General features: G+C 40.3%; 1 protein-coding gene across 4 annotated transcripts; it reads left to right on the top strand.

The window, feature by feature from the left end:
* Nucleotides 1-772: 772 nt before the first annotated feature.
* rnf44 (ring finger protein 44) lies at nt 773-16,644 on the top strand. Of its 4 annotated transcripts, none has more exons than XM_030062161.1 (11): nt 773-998; nt 3,623-3,815; nt 4,958-5,180; nt 5,352-5,519; nt 6,422-6,595; nt 9,995-10,156; nt 10,304-10,419; nt 10,789-10,876; nt 12,645-12,766; nt 12,860-12,959; nt 13,077-16,644. In XM_030062161.1, exons 2-11 carry the CDS (start codon nt 3,709-3,711, stop codon nt 13,137-13,139), a joined length of 1,323 nt encoding a protein of 440 aa, XP_029918021.1. In that variant the 5' UTR covers nt 773-998; nt 3,623-3,708; the 3' UTR covers nt 13,140-16,644. The 4 variants fall into 4 exon arrangements, with proteins under 4 accessions (XP_029918021.1, XP_029918023.1, XP_029918020.1 ...); XM_030062163.1 differs by lacking the exon at nt 773-998 and adding an exon at nt 2,396-2,866 and having other exon boundaries at nt 5,352-5,471; XM_030062160.1 differs by lacking the exon at nt 773-998 and adding an exon at nt 2,396-2,866.
* Nucleotides 16,645-17,369: the final 725 nt, after the last annotated feature.

Here is a 17,369-nt window from a genome sequence, read left to right as displayed (position 1 = left end):
AGTTGTTACTATGTCAGTTATTAGTAATCAAATGGACATCAGCTGTAGACTATGGCAGACTTATGATGACCTTGTATGCTAACTGTACTATTTACTTGTATGTAATTTTGTCATTCAGTTCATGGGATGTGAAAATAGGCCGACTTCTTTGACTGCCAACTCTGCTGACACCATGTGACAAATAAAGGCACAGGTTAAACAAGGCCATTCTCACAATATATACAATAAAATAAACTATAAGGTTCTTGTAATGTGCCAATAGGAACTTATAGTATTTTCTGTGTTGGCACAGTAAAGTACAGCAGTGTCTGTGGTAGTTAGTGACTTTATTGTTGGTTTGTGCTACTTAATGGTATTTTCATCTGGTATCACTATCCTATGGGAAAGGATACATTGTTTTATAGGCTTGTGATATTTGTACATCGTTTATTCTAGGGTTACTATAACTCTTTCTTACGGGAAACTTCAAATATGGTAGACGACTGTATTATTCATTATGAAATTCAAAACATACACGGTCCAGACAGAGGCTCTATAATTGTTCCTGTCCGTCACTTTAGAGATTCCCAGAATACCAATAAATGCTCTTAATAACGGATTCTTGACATTTGATGCAAACTGCCACACTTTATCTGTCCATTACGGTAAAAATGGCAGGCTGGCGTGTGCTCTGGAAATACGCAGAAATGGGGGTGTAACAGGGAACCGCAGAAACCCTAAACAACCGTGGGGCCGGACTGCCAGGGATGCAACGAAAAAGTGGTGATTACAGAAATATTTGGAGGGACTGTGAAGCCATACCGTCACGCAATGCATCGCAGAATGTGATTTTATAATAAGAGAGCCTAATGTTTAGCACCTTTTTCACAACAGTGGTGAAATCCACGGAATGTTCCATACGGGAACCGCTGACCATAGGATGCCGCACTTAGCCTGACGAGATGTGAGAATTACGAGGAAATATATCACTGATCAGATGCTTGCATATTAACAATCAGGTAACTATAGTGCTCCTCTTGTCTCGCCTTGCCTTGGTATGATTTGGGAGATTTGCGGTGCGTGTTTATGGGAGATGGTTAGACGGGTTATTAGGGCTGTCATCCAGCTCAACCTCCAGCCCCTCCTTGTTTTGTGGCTACCGAGTGCGATGTTGTAATGTTTACATTTAGTCTATGGCTGCAAACCACCGCTCTTCGCCTTAGTCGGCTCTCCATTAGCTCCACAGTTTGGGGTGCATTCTGTAGACTAGATCTGCTCTAATGCTTTGCAATGAGGTAATCGGAACAGGCGAAGAAATTATTTATTAACTCTTACTGGGCAAAATTGGGCCCAATAGGTAAAGGCCTGTGTCTAATAATGCTTTAGTATAAGGTTTATTACAAAAAAACATATTTTGCAGAGAGAATAGCTGGCCTACAGACACATGGAAAAATATAACCGAGGCATTTTCGTGCACAACCTGATAAACGAGGTTTTGCTCACTTGACCATGCAAGTGCAATATTACATAACCGGCTGGGTATAGTCTAGTCTGGGTATAGTAGAACACTGTGGCCTGCAGTGCGAGTCAAAACACACTATAGGCTACAAATGAGTGGGACACATTTGCATAAACCGATGAAATGCATTGTGTCGTGGGAATATCGCAGTTATGTGTTCAATGAAGTGGCACCCAATTAGCCGAGGACCTTGCATGTCCTCCCAAACTCCGCTAAAATTATGTTTTCATAGCGCTCTTTTAACTTTGTGTGTTTGTGTCTAGCCTTTAAGTCCTCTGCTTGACAGATGTGTAAAGTTTGTGATGTTGTGTGTTGCTGACACTCAAGGAGACATAAAACGAAATCTTCACATTTGCAATAAAAGTACAGTTGCAGCTCGTCTTTTGGGGTTGAAGTTGAGAAACAGATTGCTGATGTGTTGAACGCAGGGCAGCTTGCTTTATTTAAGATGTTTTAGTTGAGAGGCTCGTAAAGTTCATGGCAATGATCCCCAAATGGATAGCATTAATATTAGGCAGTCGAAATTATTTTCTCCTATTGAAGTCTCACCTGAGGAGATTGTCATGGTAGTCTCAGTTATTATTGTGCTTGCATATTATTAGTTAGACGATGTTATAACCACAGCCACACCACCAGTGGGGAGAGAAAGGCATAATAATGGTTAAGAGCAGTCTGCAAATCGTTTCTCGCTGGACTGATAATCTGCCTTTGGGATGATAGTTAAACTGATCTACTGGTAGGCCTTTTTTCATTTTGCTGAGGAGCTCCGGACTCCTTCTTTGATCAGAAACCATAAACAAGAGCTGCTTATTTTGAAACATTGTATCAGACTATCTTCATGTCTGCTGTCTGTGATCGGTGCGCCTCTATTGGTCCGAAAATAAAAGGGGCGTGGCTTCGTCATAACAATACTGTTCAAGGAGCATACACGCGCCAAGGAATGTTTTCAATTAAACATAAACTTAGCATCTTGCTTGCTAGCTAACGTTAGCATCTTTAACTTCCAACGGTGTGCGAGTTTCATCTTCACTACCGCGTGATTACGTACAGTTTTTTGCGGGTTGCTGAGGACAACGGATACCCAATGTAGTTGTTAGCTGGCTAAGTAGAAAATAGTCAATGTGAAGCTGGCGCTAGCAAGCTAATATCAGCTCTAAGGTTTCGGAAAGTCTGGGAAATCCCATCTGAGGAGAAGAGCAGCCCGATAACAGTCGACAGTTAACTTGCGGATGCTAACCGTTAACGCTACTTTCTGTCTGATGTCTTCAGTCGGCTGCAATCAAGGATAACTTGATGGGAATCGACATTTCCGAAGCTGAAACACCTGTCATCCCATCCTCTCACCGAACAAGCAAACTAGCCAAGAACGTAAGCTTTTGGCTGTGTTTTTGTTGGACAAGACACATAGCGAGCTAGTACTAACGTTGCCTGCTCAGTGTTTGTGGTTGGCTATCGAAATGTGCAGCGATGCTTGAGCGAAATCTCCTAACCTTAATGCTAGCTAGCTGTCTGGCTAAATGTGTTGCTAACAGTGAGTGCAACTGGCGAGTCCTGTTGTGTTGGACAAAGCGTCAGCTAGCACAGCTTGGCTAAAGTTAGCCCTTCCTCTTAAAGAGGGGACGTCGATTTCACCCTGACGGTAACGGTCGCGACGGTGCTCGTGTCTTACAGCTTCGGCTGGAATGTGCACGCATCGTATTTTTGTGTAAAATTGTGTAGTTGCACTATGGCCTCCAAGTTGCATTGTTGCAAGCGGTCCTGCTAGCCTACCACCTCATCTTTTGTTGTTGCTTTGTCTCTTGAGCACATGGCTTTCCATGTTTTTGTTCATGCAGGCTACAGCGACCCCTATTAGGCTAAATGCTAGTGTTGTTCTGCCTCCGTGACTCTCTGTCTCTATTTAATTAGCTGTCGTTCCAGTTTTTTTGTTTAGTGTTACATGCCATAACCGGTTTTATATCTCAGAGTGTTTGAAATTATGACTAATATATTTATATATGCATATACTTCGCTTCATTCTGCACACCACCTACACTGTGTGACTTCTTTAGAGACGCATGGTTAACAAGCGGCTCTGTTGCATGACGCAGGGGTAGTGATTTGTGAACTGGTGTGTTTCCACAGGGTTAAGACAATCAGAGGCAAAATACAGGTGCCTCCACTGTACGGTTTCCTTTCCCAGAGCGTGACTCGTCTGCACGACGTCACCAATGCGACCATGGGAAATAGCAGTAAATAGGCTGCCACCAACAGCCCCCTTAAACCCCAGGAGGTTCCTTGGAGAGCCCTGCAACACCCCAGTGCATCTCAGGAGAAGGTAAAAACTCTCTCACTGCTTACCTTAGTATATGCATGTATGTTAACTCACAGTAATTGGAGGTGGAATGGTTACCACGTTGCATTACCCATAGCCGTAAAACCAGATGCATCTTTTTTATATATGTATTTGTAAATAAAAAATGGAAATACTTGTTAGAGATGAAGACAAAAATAATTGGCATGTGCAATTTAGGTAATTTAACCATAATAGAACATCACTGAAGCATGATATTCTGCTGAGCATCTCAAGAGTCATGAGTATACACACACATTTGATTATTGTTGATATACATACTTAGACTATTAATGGGAATACATTAAACTATAGGGAATACTGTTTTAAAAGAACTGACAAATTAATGGCGGCTTTAGGTTTGTGGCTTCACTCCACAATGACCTTAAGTTCTCATTTACAAATAAGTTGATCTTTTTCAGCTGGGTATTAGGAACTCTTGACTTACTGACACAATGCAACATGTTCAACAATCTCTAAGCAACCAGAACTGACCCTTACACTCACACCAACACACTTTAACCATTGACATTTCTTTCATACATACATACATTCATTCATTCATTCATAACACACACTAGTTATTCTAGGGCTCAGTTAGATAGCTTAAAAAAATTGGATACATGTCACAATTTACAACCACTGTAGTGTTCTTAGGTAATTGACTAATCATTCAACCTTTTTTTTTCTTATAAAAATCATGCGCATTAACTACCTTTTCATTTCAGGATGCACGATAATATCAGCATGTCATCGAAATCTTCCAATAAAGGTTTTAAAATTAACGTCGACATATTGGATTTGGGCTAAAAATCCAACATTGTGCATTCCTGTTCCATGTTTTGAAAAGCGTTGCATTTTATGGCTATGCACCGTCATGAAATTACTTGTCATAATATGTGAATTCCACTGCAGGAGAAAAATATTTACATGTATCAGGAGTGGCTATCGGCCAAAAGACCTGGGAAATATCTGCATATCAGATATGAGCAAAAAAAAATATTGTGCATCCTGCCTTTCATTGTCACTTTTTAAGTTGATGAACCCCTTAAAAATGTGTTAGATATTTTATTAGAATGTTTTTAACTATATGTGGTGACTTGTCCTATTTCTATACAATGTTACAGCCCACCAGTGAGACGCCAGTGGGGGAGACGAGACAGACCTGTACTGCACACTTCCCTAGTCCAGGATGAGAGCTTCCATCATCTGCTTTTCTCCCAGCATCAGCAACAGGTTCCTTTAGATGAGTCCAGACAATACAGCCACACCAGCACACCGCCACGCATGCTTCACCCTGCTGCTCACCTGCCTCAGCAGAGCCCCATTATGGTGGATCTACATGACCAGGTAACAGGGTGAAAAAACTTGGTGAATTTAACCCCTAGTGTCATGTCTGACCAAATGTATTCCTCACAAGCAAACAAAACTCAAATAATATATATGGTATTGGCATTTTGGCAAAATGACTTCTTCAGATTCTGAAGTCACCCATCTTCCCTGCTTTTTTTTTCTTAAAAGATGCACCAGGGATCAGTTCCAATATCATACACAGTTACGACGGTGACGACCCATGGATTTCCCATCCACACCGGGCAGCCCCTACCAGGGTGCAACACTCAACAGCTCCCAGCATGCTCGGTAATGTTCAGCGGACAGCTCTCTCTGCTCTGCTGCCTTCCTCCTCCTGTGAGTTTGAAAAGGAAGAGCCCGAATGTCAGTGGCATCCATGTAGCACACCATACCAGCCATACACCCTGTCACCCTTCATGACTAACCAATAAGCTGCTCCAGCTACTCTACATGATTTGTACTTCCTGCCTTATTTAAGAATTACACCGCTCCATAAAGTGTAATTTTGTGATAAGTTGGGTAATTTTTAGTCAGAATGATATCTGATGTTGTTAGAACATGTCTGACGGTTATGTTACCGAGTAGCCTGGAAATTTTTTTATTGATATTGTCTGTATCTGGGATATTGTCTATGCTGTAGTTTATATAATGCATTGCTTTTACACATATTTAAATCATGCTTTCATTATAACTGCTGCAATGTGAATTAGTGCTGAAGCGATTAGTCGATTTAATTGATCAGTCAATCAACCGAAAGTTCATTATAATTTTGATAATCGATTAATCGCTTGTCATTAATCAAGTAAAAATAGCAAACATTTGCTGGGTACAGCTTCACAAATGCAAAGGTTCGCTTGTTTTCCTCCATTTCATTTTGTTACAAAATGAATACTTTGGGATTACTCTGGCTGCTGGTCAAGCTCAGTTAAGCAAACAAGACAGTATTTGGGCTCTGGTAACTTCTGAAGGGATTTTGCACTATTTAATAGAAGAAAAGATTAACTGAGTAATCAAAAAGATAATTGATATTTTTTTCATCAACAGTTGAAATCTTTATTTGGAGCCTTAATGTGAATAATATGAGCCAGAGAACAATCTTTTGTTGATAAGGCAAATGCTGCCACAAAGTTTTGAATGCAATGATTGATAAACATTCAGGAAGTGTTTGCTTTATCTATTTTCCTTACAATATATAAATTAACATTTGTTCTTGTATGTTCCTTGCTTTTTCTCTTCAGCTCATCCAGGCATGCACCATGCAGCATATGCCAGTGTCTTACCAAGCCTTTCCACCCCTGATCTCCAGTGAGCATTTTATATTGCACCCAAGCCCCTCTGTGCCCCCCCACCAGCCGCCGCACCTTACTCCTCTGAGCCAGTTTGTCCCTTTACAGCCTCAGCACCCACGCATGGTGAGTAGTCCACGCTACACACAGGGCATTTATAGAAGTGTAAAAGTGTGTAGTTTCATATTGAGGGCTGGGTGCTTGTGTACATCTCCTATTAGTTAATAGTCAGTACATATATGGCAGTTTTGATGACTTAATGTTTTCTATTTTGCATTTCTGTGTAATAGTGAAGGGCAAATTAACTGGCTTAAATTTGTTTGCATTGCAGTTGAAAAGTCAACTTTGTATGAGCCTACTTGTGGGCCAGCAGAGTCTACTGGTAAATACAGGGAGAAGGCAGAGTACTGTGCAGTTGTAGTTTGCAGTGGGATGAAGAAAATAGTTAAGTTGGTTACTAGGCATGTAACGATACACAAAAATCACGGTTCGGTACATACCTCAATCCGTGTATCATTCGTTCTTTCTATTTTCAATTGCCAATCAAAGATTAAAAAATGAAAAAGTGACTGGTTATTTTGTTATTTGCTTTTTAATCTAACACCAAAATCCAAAATTTGCCTGGTTTTTCATAGTTCAATTTTAGGCTGGAATCAAAAATACGAAATGGAAAAACGGGAATCAGGGCTGAATTTGATTTTATTATTTAATTGGTCCGGTTTACGTGACCCAGAAGTCTGGTAGCTAATGAGCGGTAGCTCACAGCAGATCACAGCAGCCAGGAGCATTCAGTCCCGCCACCCTGATCACCGCCACCATGGATAGTTATTACGTGTTGTTTCGAGGACCAAAGCGTGTGACTCTAAAAGAAGAGGACATGACAACCGAAAAAATCAGCTGAGCTGAGCGGCACCGGACGCTCACCTGTCAGATCCGGCAGACCTGACCGGGTGGGCGCAGTACCGTCCGGTGCCGCGGCCCGCCCACCTGAGGCCGTCCGGTGCCGCGGCCGGCCCGCCTGATGCCGCGGCCGACTAGCGCCGCAGTAGGAGTAGTAACATGGAAGGGCGCAAGCCACTAATTTCGCCTAGGGCGGCAACATAGGCAGAACCGCCACTGTGCAATTTCACAGAAAAGGGCCGGGTTTCCCAGATCGGTTAAGAAGGTCTCCGGAGCTACTACCCATCATTGTTAAGAAGTTCAGCTGATTTTTTCGGTTGTCATGTCCACATCTGCTCATTACCAAACTTCTGGGTCACCGGACCAATTAAATAATAAAATCAAATTCAGCCCTGATTCCCGTTTTTCCATTTCGTATTTTTGATCCCAGCCTAAAATTGAACTATGAAAAACCAGGCATATTTTGGATTTTGGTGTTAGATTAAAAAACAAATAACAAAATAACCAGTCACTTTTTCATATTTTAATTTTTGATTGGCAATTGAAAATAGAAAGAACGAATGATACACGGATTTACCTCAGTTTTGAGGTCTCGATTCGGTACATTTTTGGTACAGTATGGGAACAAAATGCAAAACATAAAATTGCTTTAAACAAGCAATTTTATGTTTGTTAGGAACTTTATTGTAACATTATACAAAATATAGAAAAAAAAAATAGAATACTGCTGCCAAGTGCTGGTAATAACTTTTACAATAACTATTCTCATTATAAACAAAATATATATAAAACAAGTTTTCCAATAGGTAAAAATATCTCAAATAAACAAAAATATTTATAAAATAAGTTTTCCAATAAATAAAATATTCTCAAATAAACAAAATATATAAAATATATATTTCTAAAATCTGAATTGCTAGGGAGAGACTGCTTGAATGCCGTAGTCAGCCGCGTTTGCACTAGAGTTGTTTTTTTTTTCTTGTACCAGAGATATTCACACTCGGATGACGCCGTTTCAAATGAAATAGCATGTTTGTCGTGTTGCCATGAATGTACCCGATCTCAGCTGAGCGATGTCAGCACACTGCCTTCATTTTATCCACTTGTCTTTGTCCGTTGCAATATTTGACCTGGAAGCCGAAGTGTTCCCAAACAGGAGATTTCAACGACAAGGGACGGACTTGAAGCTTTAGTTTCTCACTAGTGCCGGTTTCGGTAGCGTTAGCCATAGCCATGACATCAGTGCTCAGGCTTCAGGTCATGCTTCAGGTGTAGCTTATTATGCTTCTTTGAAAGACGAGACACTTCCCCGGCATACTGCTGCACTCTACTGTTTCGCACGTGTAGCTGCAGGTGGATATGGATAAATGAAAACGAAACTTATGTTCCGCCACCTGTTAACCTATACAGTGGTCCCTCGTTTATCGCGGGGTTACGTTCTAAAAATAACCTGCAATAGGCGAAAACCACGAAGTAGTCAGCTTTATTTTTTACAATTATTATAGATGTTTTAAGGCTGTAAAACCCCTCACTACACACTTTATACACTTTTTTCAGACAGGCATTAACATTTTATCACTTTTCTCTCTTGTTTAAACACTCTCAAAGTTCAAACCTTCGTAGAAAAATAAGTCCAGTATTATAGAATGAACGCCTTCTGTACTGTACAGGAGACACGGCACGGAGGAGATTGATTGACAATGGTCTACAGTCCCTTAGCCAATCAGGACGCAGAACACAATGTGTGGGCTCTCCCTTAGCCAATCAGGACGCAGAACACAATGCGCTGTTAAAAAAAAAAAACAAAAAACAAAAAAACAACCAAACAACCGCGAAAGGTGAACTGCGTTATAGCGAGGGACCACTGTACTCGTGTGATAACTCACCCATGCTGCACACCCCTGTACCGAACCCAACGTCCTGTACCGAACTGAACACCTTGTACCGAAAATTTTCAATACAAATACATGTACTGTTACACCCCTATTGGTTACTAATAGATTTACTGACCGGACTGAATACTGAATAGAGCTAAATAATAGTGTTTTCTGGACCGCTGCTAAGAGGAAAGGCCTAGAAACTGGTATGTCACTCACTGGCTTACTGACTTTTTTATAAATAAGATAGTGGAGCCTGCTAGTGGCAGCCCTGAACATACCGTGGAATGGAGACTGGCAAGCTCAGTCCTGGCTGTTGTAGTTCAGATAGCTGTGCTGCTGTTAGGCCTACGTTTTAGCATCACCTTGTTTGTTCCTCATTCATTGCAGTATAGCTTTTGCCAACACAGGGACATGGTTGAGACCTTGTTCAACATGACTTTGGTGTCAGTGAAAACAAACTTTTATATATTGAAGAGTTGGATTATGTATGGTTTTACACTCACTGTAGGGTATTCTTTTGTTAAGGTGGCTAGACTTGCCAAGGACTGTAGGAAACTGATGCCATTCTGTCTACTCTTGTGGACTAGCTTGATTAAATAACCAAATATTACGGTAAATTTAAATTGACATAGGAGTTTGTGCTAGCAGTGGATTCAGCCCAGTGTTGATATCCAACACACTCATCCAGTCACCCAGCCCAACTCATAGCAGCTTTGTACTTTGGTGTGTGTCTCTCTCCCCTCAGCCTCTACAGAGGGTAGAGAATGAAGTGGACCTTAGAGGGGACCAGCACCCATTAGGGACCTTCTCTTACCCTCCCTCTCATCACCCACCAGCGATGCCTCCTTCTCTGCCCCTACAGTATCTTCCTCAAGAGCCTCTGCATCAGGAGCTGCCCTTTGGAGTGGTAAGGCAAACTTTAAGATTTTTATTTTCTCAGGGAAACTGATAGCATACATGTGGCCTACTGCTTGTATTATACACTATAATGGGAAAAACATTCAGTCATCACAAACACCTATTTTATTTAACTCTACTGTGTGGTTCTTCTCAGCCATATCCCCACATGCTGCCCCGGCGAGTGAGTGGGCAGAGATACCGGTTACAGCAACCCCTGCCCCCTCCACCACCCCCTCCATCCTACTACCCAGGCTTCCTCCCTTATTTCCTGTGAGTACCTACAGATTCATACAACCCGGTCCTAAACTTAACTTTGCACATTTAGCAGAAGTTGTGGTGCCGCTGAATGGATATAAAATTTGTAATTATGGTAAAGTTATTACCATGATTGTTGAGTGCCCTTGTGTGCTTGCCAGTTAAAAGTGCAGCTGGGGTTACAAACCAGGCTTGTGCTGCACCGTTGTCTGTTTCTCTACATTTCAAAAAATTAATGGAATCAATGAGCAGGATAGAATGGATAATCAACTGTAGTAACCACTTAGTGCTGGCAGGTGCAGCGTAATGCTGCTGGCAATCACAATGGAGTCGCAGTGATTGTGTCAATGCTTGCTCAACATATGTCTCTCTCACTGTGTTTAGGTCAATGCTTCCTGTGCCTCCAACGGCAGTGGGCCCAGCCATCAGTCTCGACTTGGATGTGGACGATGTGGAGATGGAGAACTATGAGGTTAGTGTGGTGCTAGTGCACAACAGCAAATGGAGTGGTGCTCAAATAAAGGTTGTGATGTGTTAATTGTCTCATTGACTGTGAGACAATTAACTATCATCTTTTTCAAGAGTTAAACTCGGTAATATTGGGACATGGTGCTACTTTAGAAATAGAATGGGTAGAGCCGGCGTGGGTGGCTTTTGTAGGCCTTCAGTTCATAGCAGATCAGAGTATATCCGGGTAGTTCACCTTGCCATGGCAACAGCTGTAGCATTCACTGCTTCGGCAGAAGAGTCTGTTTGAATAACTTTGCCATTCAGTGGCTCTTTCTTTCACGGTGTGCACAGCTTTCAGCAACAATGAAGAGGGAAGTTATAGTTAACCCACAGAATTAATTAAAATCATTGTCATGCTGCTTAAGTTACTTAAAAAATATTGGAAGGTAATTCAACATTAATATCAGCTAATTAGATGTGAGCTAAATTAAATGTAATTAGCTGTGTTGTGGTAAACAAAGACAATGGAATAATGTTCAGGCAAAGACACTAGCAACCTACCAGGTAAGACTCAGCTCCTGCCAAAACAAACATCTTTGTACTTGAATCAAAAACAAGAGCCACAGTTATTTTCACAATTCCTTTATTCATTTTCTTGTGAAAACAGAACATGTTTCTGTTAGCTGTACATCAGCTGTACATCATCCCAATGTAAACAAACTTGTTTGACATCAGTTGATCGCTACAGCTGTTTCCATGGCAACGTGAAGCGCCTGCATATGCTCTGATTTGCTGTGAACCAAAGGCCCACGGCAGTTCTGCCCATTCAATTTGTATGGATGCTACAAATTACTTTTGTGGGTCTTTACCAAAAACTGTGACAGAAGGTGCTCTTAAGTGTCTTAGTCAAAAATATCCAAGGCAGCTCTTTGCTCAAGAAGAAAAAAAAAACTTAAGCTTTTTATGCTCAACTTAACAATTAATGAATAAAAATAATAAAAACAGCCAGTCCTGGGCAGTAACAATTCATAGTTGCACTGCACTCATGTTAACGTTTAGTGTTAGGTAGTTTTACACATCTAACAGTAACTGATTTTTACAAACACTTAATAACACTGTTCAATTTGGTGAAAATTGTAAACTGTAAGTTTCACTTTTTGTTTTCATTACTGAGTGTATTTGTCTGTTGTGAAAGAACATGATGCAAGGAGTACCTCCTAGGCACAGCAATAGAGATCGATTTAGATCATTTCCATGCATTTATGCATCAAACAACCTGGCACACTTTGAAGAAAATATAGTTAGTATGACTACTAAAGCAATAAGAGGAAGAAGAATGGATGTTTTATCATTAATATGAAACCCTGGTGGTAGGAATGAAACTTTGGCAGGCTGCCTGTTTTTAATACATTAATGGGAACCACTATTGGGTCAAACTGCAGATTACCAGGTTTAAATTGTAGGTGTTTTCAGCCATTTACAATGAATGAAGAATTTTCAGTGTAGGTGGGTTCTGTACTTTCTAAGTACAGGACATATTTGCACAGATTAACATGTGCCAGCAGTCATTTTTCAAATGTGTTCAGAAATTCCGTATTAAGGGTGGTTTGTCTGCAGCCTGTTGATACTTGCAGGCTGCTGACCTGCGGTTTACGTGTGACTACACTTTGCTCAGTACTACTTGGATGCTATATGAAGCACACCTCAGCACATTTTGTTATTTCACATCCAAAGTTATAAGCATCTGAAGCCAAAATGTCATTTGAATTGTATCGTCTCTCACTGTACAGGCACTGTTAAATCTGGCAGAAAGGTTGGGTGAAGCAAAACCACGTGGACTCACCAAGGCAGATATAGAGCAACTTCCGTCCTACAGATTTAACTCAGAAAATCATCTATCCGAACAAACTCTGTAAGTTTCCCGCACCCTTCACACAGCCTTTAGTCCATACTGAATTATTGGTACTCTTTAAATCCTGGCAACTCTTCTCTTTCTTCCCCTCAGGTGTGTTGTGTGCTTTAGTGACTTTGAGTGTAGGCAGCTACTTCGGGTATTACCTTGTAACCATGAATTCCATGCCAAGTGTGTGGACAAATGGTTAAAGGTAAGTTGATGGCAGTATTAACACTTAAACCACACCCCATTATTCTTGGTATTTTACATTAGCTGAAGTATTCACTTCATGTCTATATACTTGAATTCGGTTGCACTTTTCCTGCAGACCAATCGCACTTGTCCTATCTGCCGAGCCGATGCATCGGACGTACACCGGGAGGTGGAGTGAGAACATTCTCGGAGTGCTTGACTGGAAAGCTGCGCACACCAGAGTCTGTCCCAAAGCTGGGGACACCTGCCACCTAACCTGCGTCCTCCAGTAAATATAGCTTACCAATCCACTACTTCTGCCCCTACCTAAATAATAAGCAATCCAGGATTGTTTCTGGAGCCTGTCGTACCTCTGCTGTGCTTCATTGTCCGAGTCTCATGAAACCCACTGCCTATTGCAGCTTCTAGCCAGAGTTCTGGGATCGCCAGCCACTTCTTTCTCTGCCCCCTTGTTGCAGATTCCAAAGATTTTCCCTACAATGCATTGTTTGCTGCTTTTGTTTACAGGGTTTCATTTTTATCTAGCGGTTTTGGTTGTGGTGTTCATGAATAGAGGGAGTCCTGCATTGGGAGAGGATAGAGGTGAGTCGGGGGCCTAGTGGATGATAGGCTGGACACCTTGTGCAATTAGCAGAAAATTAATAGAAATACTTCAACATGGGTATCTGTTTGGAGGCAAAGCCTGACCATCATAGATGCATGTTTGTGTAGGTGTTGGGCAAAGTGACTTGTTAATAATGTATGTTTTGCAATAATGTATTGATCATTTCAATAGTTTACCCCTTTCCGTTTTAGATTTGCCAATGCTATTGTGAAAGTGTGACTTGCTGTGGTTAAATACTGATTCTGTTAAGCCTGAGGTTATGGACTGCAAATGACGGGACATGCACCTGTGGGGTCTCGTCTACCCCTGCTACTCCACTCTGGAACACAGATCTGGATGAAAGCAGTCATGGATTTATGGATGGAAAGAGGAAACAAGTGGAGTTGAGTACGGCGGTGAGGTAGAAATTTTCTTTGAGGGGGGCACTTGCTTGCTCAACAAAGTAAGTGAAGGGGGCAGAGGACTGCTACTTTTCGAGTTCATCTGGCATAACTGCACAAGTGCTACATCCATCCTCCACATCAGCATTGTCCCTCTGGCAAGTTTGTACGCGCGTGTGCATATTGTGTGTGTATGTGTGTCCTGTTCACAGAGCCGATGCATTGTGTAACCACTGGATACAGGGCAGCATGCTAGGATTTGCATGGACTGTTGATTCAGACTAGCAATATTTTAATCAAGCATTGCCACCAAATTTATCAAATTCAAGAAAAAGAAAAGACAAAGAAGCATAATAAAAGAACTGCTTGCTTATTCAGAAAGCGCCATGAGGGAAGGCTAGCATGTGGTTCCACCTTGACAGTAGTTAAGGATGGGAGTCCTCATCTGAAGGAGACGCTGATGCCGGAGAGTTCTGGAGGCCTGTGCAGAAAGCAATATGTGCAGTGAGTGGCGAGTTTTAAATGAACATTTTCTTCCCCTTTTAGGAAGAATGGGCTTTTTATTTCTTTGTTTGTGAGCCAAATATCCAGTATACAGATATAGCCTACTGTTCAAGATTTCAGATCTGCCTTCTTATGACCTTGACAAGCACAAACCTATTAACTAATCTTTAAAAAAAAAATCCTTTGTCATTTCCACTTGTTTTAAAAGTATGCCGTTTTTAAAAGGTGTTTATTTATTGGTTTTATCCTCTAGAGAAAATACAGTGAAGGAAACAGTTGGAGCACTAACATTGTTTGTGTATGGTATGTGTTATATTCTGGCAACTTGGTCAGGTCATTGTCTTAGGCCATGGTAATGGTGTTGTAAAAGAGAAACTGTATGTATAGCTTCAGTGTGAATGCTTTTAGATAAAAGTTTGAAGACAAAAGAATGTTGCAAACCCTTGTAGAAGTCACTGGTGACACTCCACCATATATGCCAGCTGTGTGTATCCCACAGTGATCAGGAAGGGATTCAGATGACCCGGTCAGAGCTGGAGTGTTCAGTAGTGTAGATACACTGTTAGACTTCTAGTTCCCTGCTTGTGTTCACACTAAAAATAGGATATATTTGGGGCGGGTTGGGGGGCATAAAAAGACAAAACAAATCAACTTTTGCTCTGGATTCACTCCTGTTGATAACTGCCCCAGTAAGCACTAATAGGCAGTTATAACCCTTGCTTTCATGTGTAAAGGGATCTTGCCTTTTTCTTTTTTTCTTTCTTTTTTTTTTTTTAAAGTGAATGTGAGTCTTTGACGTGTGTGCCACCTTCAAGAAAAAAAAAGCCATTTAATGAGTTAAACCCACAGCTTTGAGAATTAACCTATGTGTACATATCTATTCGCTGGCATATATTGTAAGTTAAAAAAAAAAATCACTCAGGGCCTCTCGGTATATAAAAATAAAGGAAAACAGTCCATTTCAAATGGAAAGGACGCCATGAAAGGGGTATATTTGAATTTAGTTGGTTGTTTTCCTCAGACCATGAATAATTTAATGTAATCAATTCTAATATTCTGTTTTGTCAGTAGTAGATATTACATCATTTAAAGACAGGCATGCAAGAAAAAAAGATCAGTAAAGATGTTATGAATATTCACAGAAAAGAGGCAATGTGTACACTGCAACTCATTACAAGTGTATTATTCAAACCTGTTTAACTTTTGTTCTTGTACTCGAACCACATGTTCAAACATAGCGGTTGTGATCCCATTTCTAAATGTGCCGTGGTGCACACTATCCTACCTAAGTCACTTCCAAAACTACTTCAAAGGTGTTTGCATGACTTAAAAAAATAAAAACAAGTAAAACAAGCGTGTTATAAGTGGAGGATATCTAGAAACCTGGTGGGGACCTATTTAATGGTGCACAATATGCATGCTTGTCGACCAGATCCCAACTGATTTTTAGCTCTAGTTGGCTTTGGGTTATGGGGGTTTGGATCTTAATGCTCAGCTGATAACTGCCATGCATTGTACTGCACACATTTGTAATAGAACTGAATGACTACAAGATTTTATTGCGCTAACTTCATTTTATAGGAGAAAAAAAAAACACTGAAAAAAAAAAAAAATACTGGTCTTGAACCCAGGATTTGAAAATTCTTGAATACATTGTGTTATTGTTATTGCCCTAATGACTGAAAATTACATGCTCTGAAACTACTGTAGTTTATCAAAAGCCATAGTGAAAAGGTGCTAGATGTTCTGCTTTAGGTATGATAACTTTCACTTGCGTGAATGCAATAGTCTGTCATGGATCCCATGTATTATTAAAGCATGTTATACTAATACCCCTAAACAATGTCAGTGAAAATCAATATAGTTTAAGGAATAAAAAAAAATAATAAATAAAATGTTGTCATACTTATTTCAGTGTAGTACTGTATCTGCCTATCGGGCTCTTGCTCTCAGTGTATCAGTATCTTAAAATGTATTGTTCACATCTAGATACCTTAATTCACTTAAATTTTTAGCACTATTATTTTGGGAGTAAGTATTTGATTGACAGTATCCAGCTACCCTGTTAAATACAATGAAAAGAGAACCTCCCATTAAGTCCTAAGTACTCACAAATTAAAAAAAAAAAAAAAAAAAAGACAACTGAGAATAGAGTCTTGTAGTCTTTCTGTTAAAAGATTTATCGAATAATCTCACAGCTTGTGTGGTGCAAAAATGTGTTCCAATAAGCAGCTAAAATTTATTTAGGATTTGTGATTGATTGCTCCGTAGATGCCATTTATTGTTTACCAATGATTTTTGCTGTGGTGGGATCGTGGTTTACTGTTCTTACTCCCCCTGGCCTCTAGGGGTCCTTGCCTGAACACCAGACTACCCATCCGCCAACAGAGCCAGGGGCATGTGTTCTGTGTTAGGCAGATATTTTGCTTTGGTACTTGCACATTTACAGTTACCTCATTTTTTCCATGTTTGTATTGGGGAGGGGGTGGGGGGTGCAGGGGGAGAAAACCAACTAATATATATTATATATAGGAAATGGTTCTTATTAATGTTATAATTTTTCATTCCATTGGAATCATATTGTTTGTAGCATTTAACATACCTAGTTATAGTGTATTATATATACACATCTGTATACTGTTTGAAATTTTTAAGATTTGTACTTTTTTTAAATGAAAGTTGCTAGTTATGCTTTACCAAGTAGTGCAATCATATTTTTTTTTTAATTGTTGTGGCTGATTTGAGAGGGTTATTCACTAATAAATGTATGATGTATACCAATATCTCATTTCTGTCAATGTGTTATGACTTAAGGCATTCAAAGGTAATAAAATTAACTGGCTAATCAGGAGCATTAAATTTGACTTGACGCCAAATGCACTTCAAATGACAAATTCCATTTAAGTTTGTCAGCCTCAAC

The sequence above is a fragment of the Myripristis murdjan genome, chromosome 10 (assembly GCF_902150065.1).
Source record: "Myripristis murdjan chromosome 10, fMyrMur1.1, whole genome shotgun sequence".
In the NCBI taxonomy this organism is placed as follows: Eukaryota; Metazoa; Chordata; class Actinopteri; order Holocentriformes; family Holocentridae; genus Myripristis; species Myripristis murdjan.
This window is presented reverse-complemented; position numbering and strand designations above follow the sequence as displayed.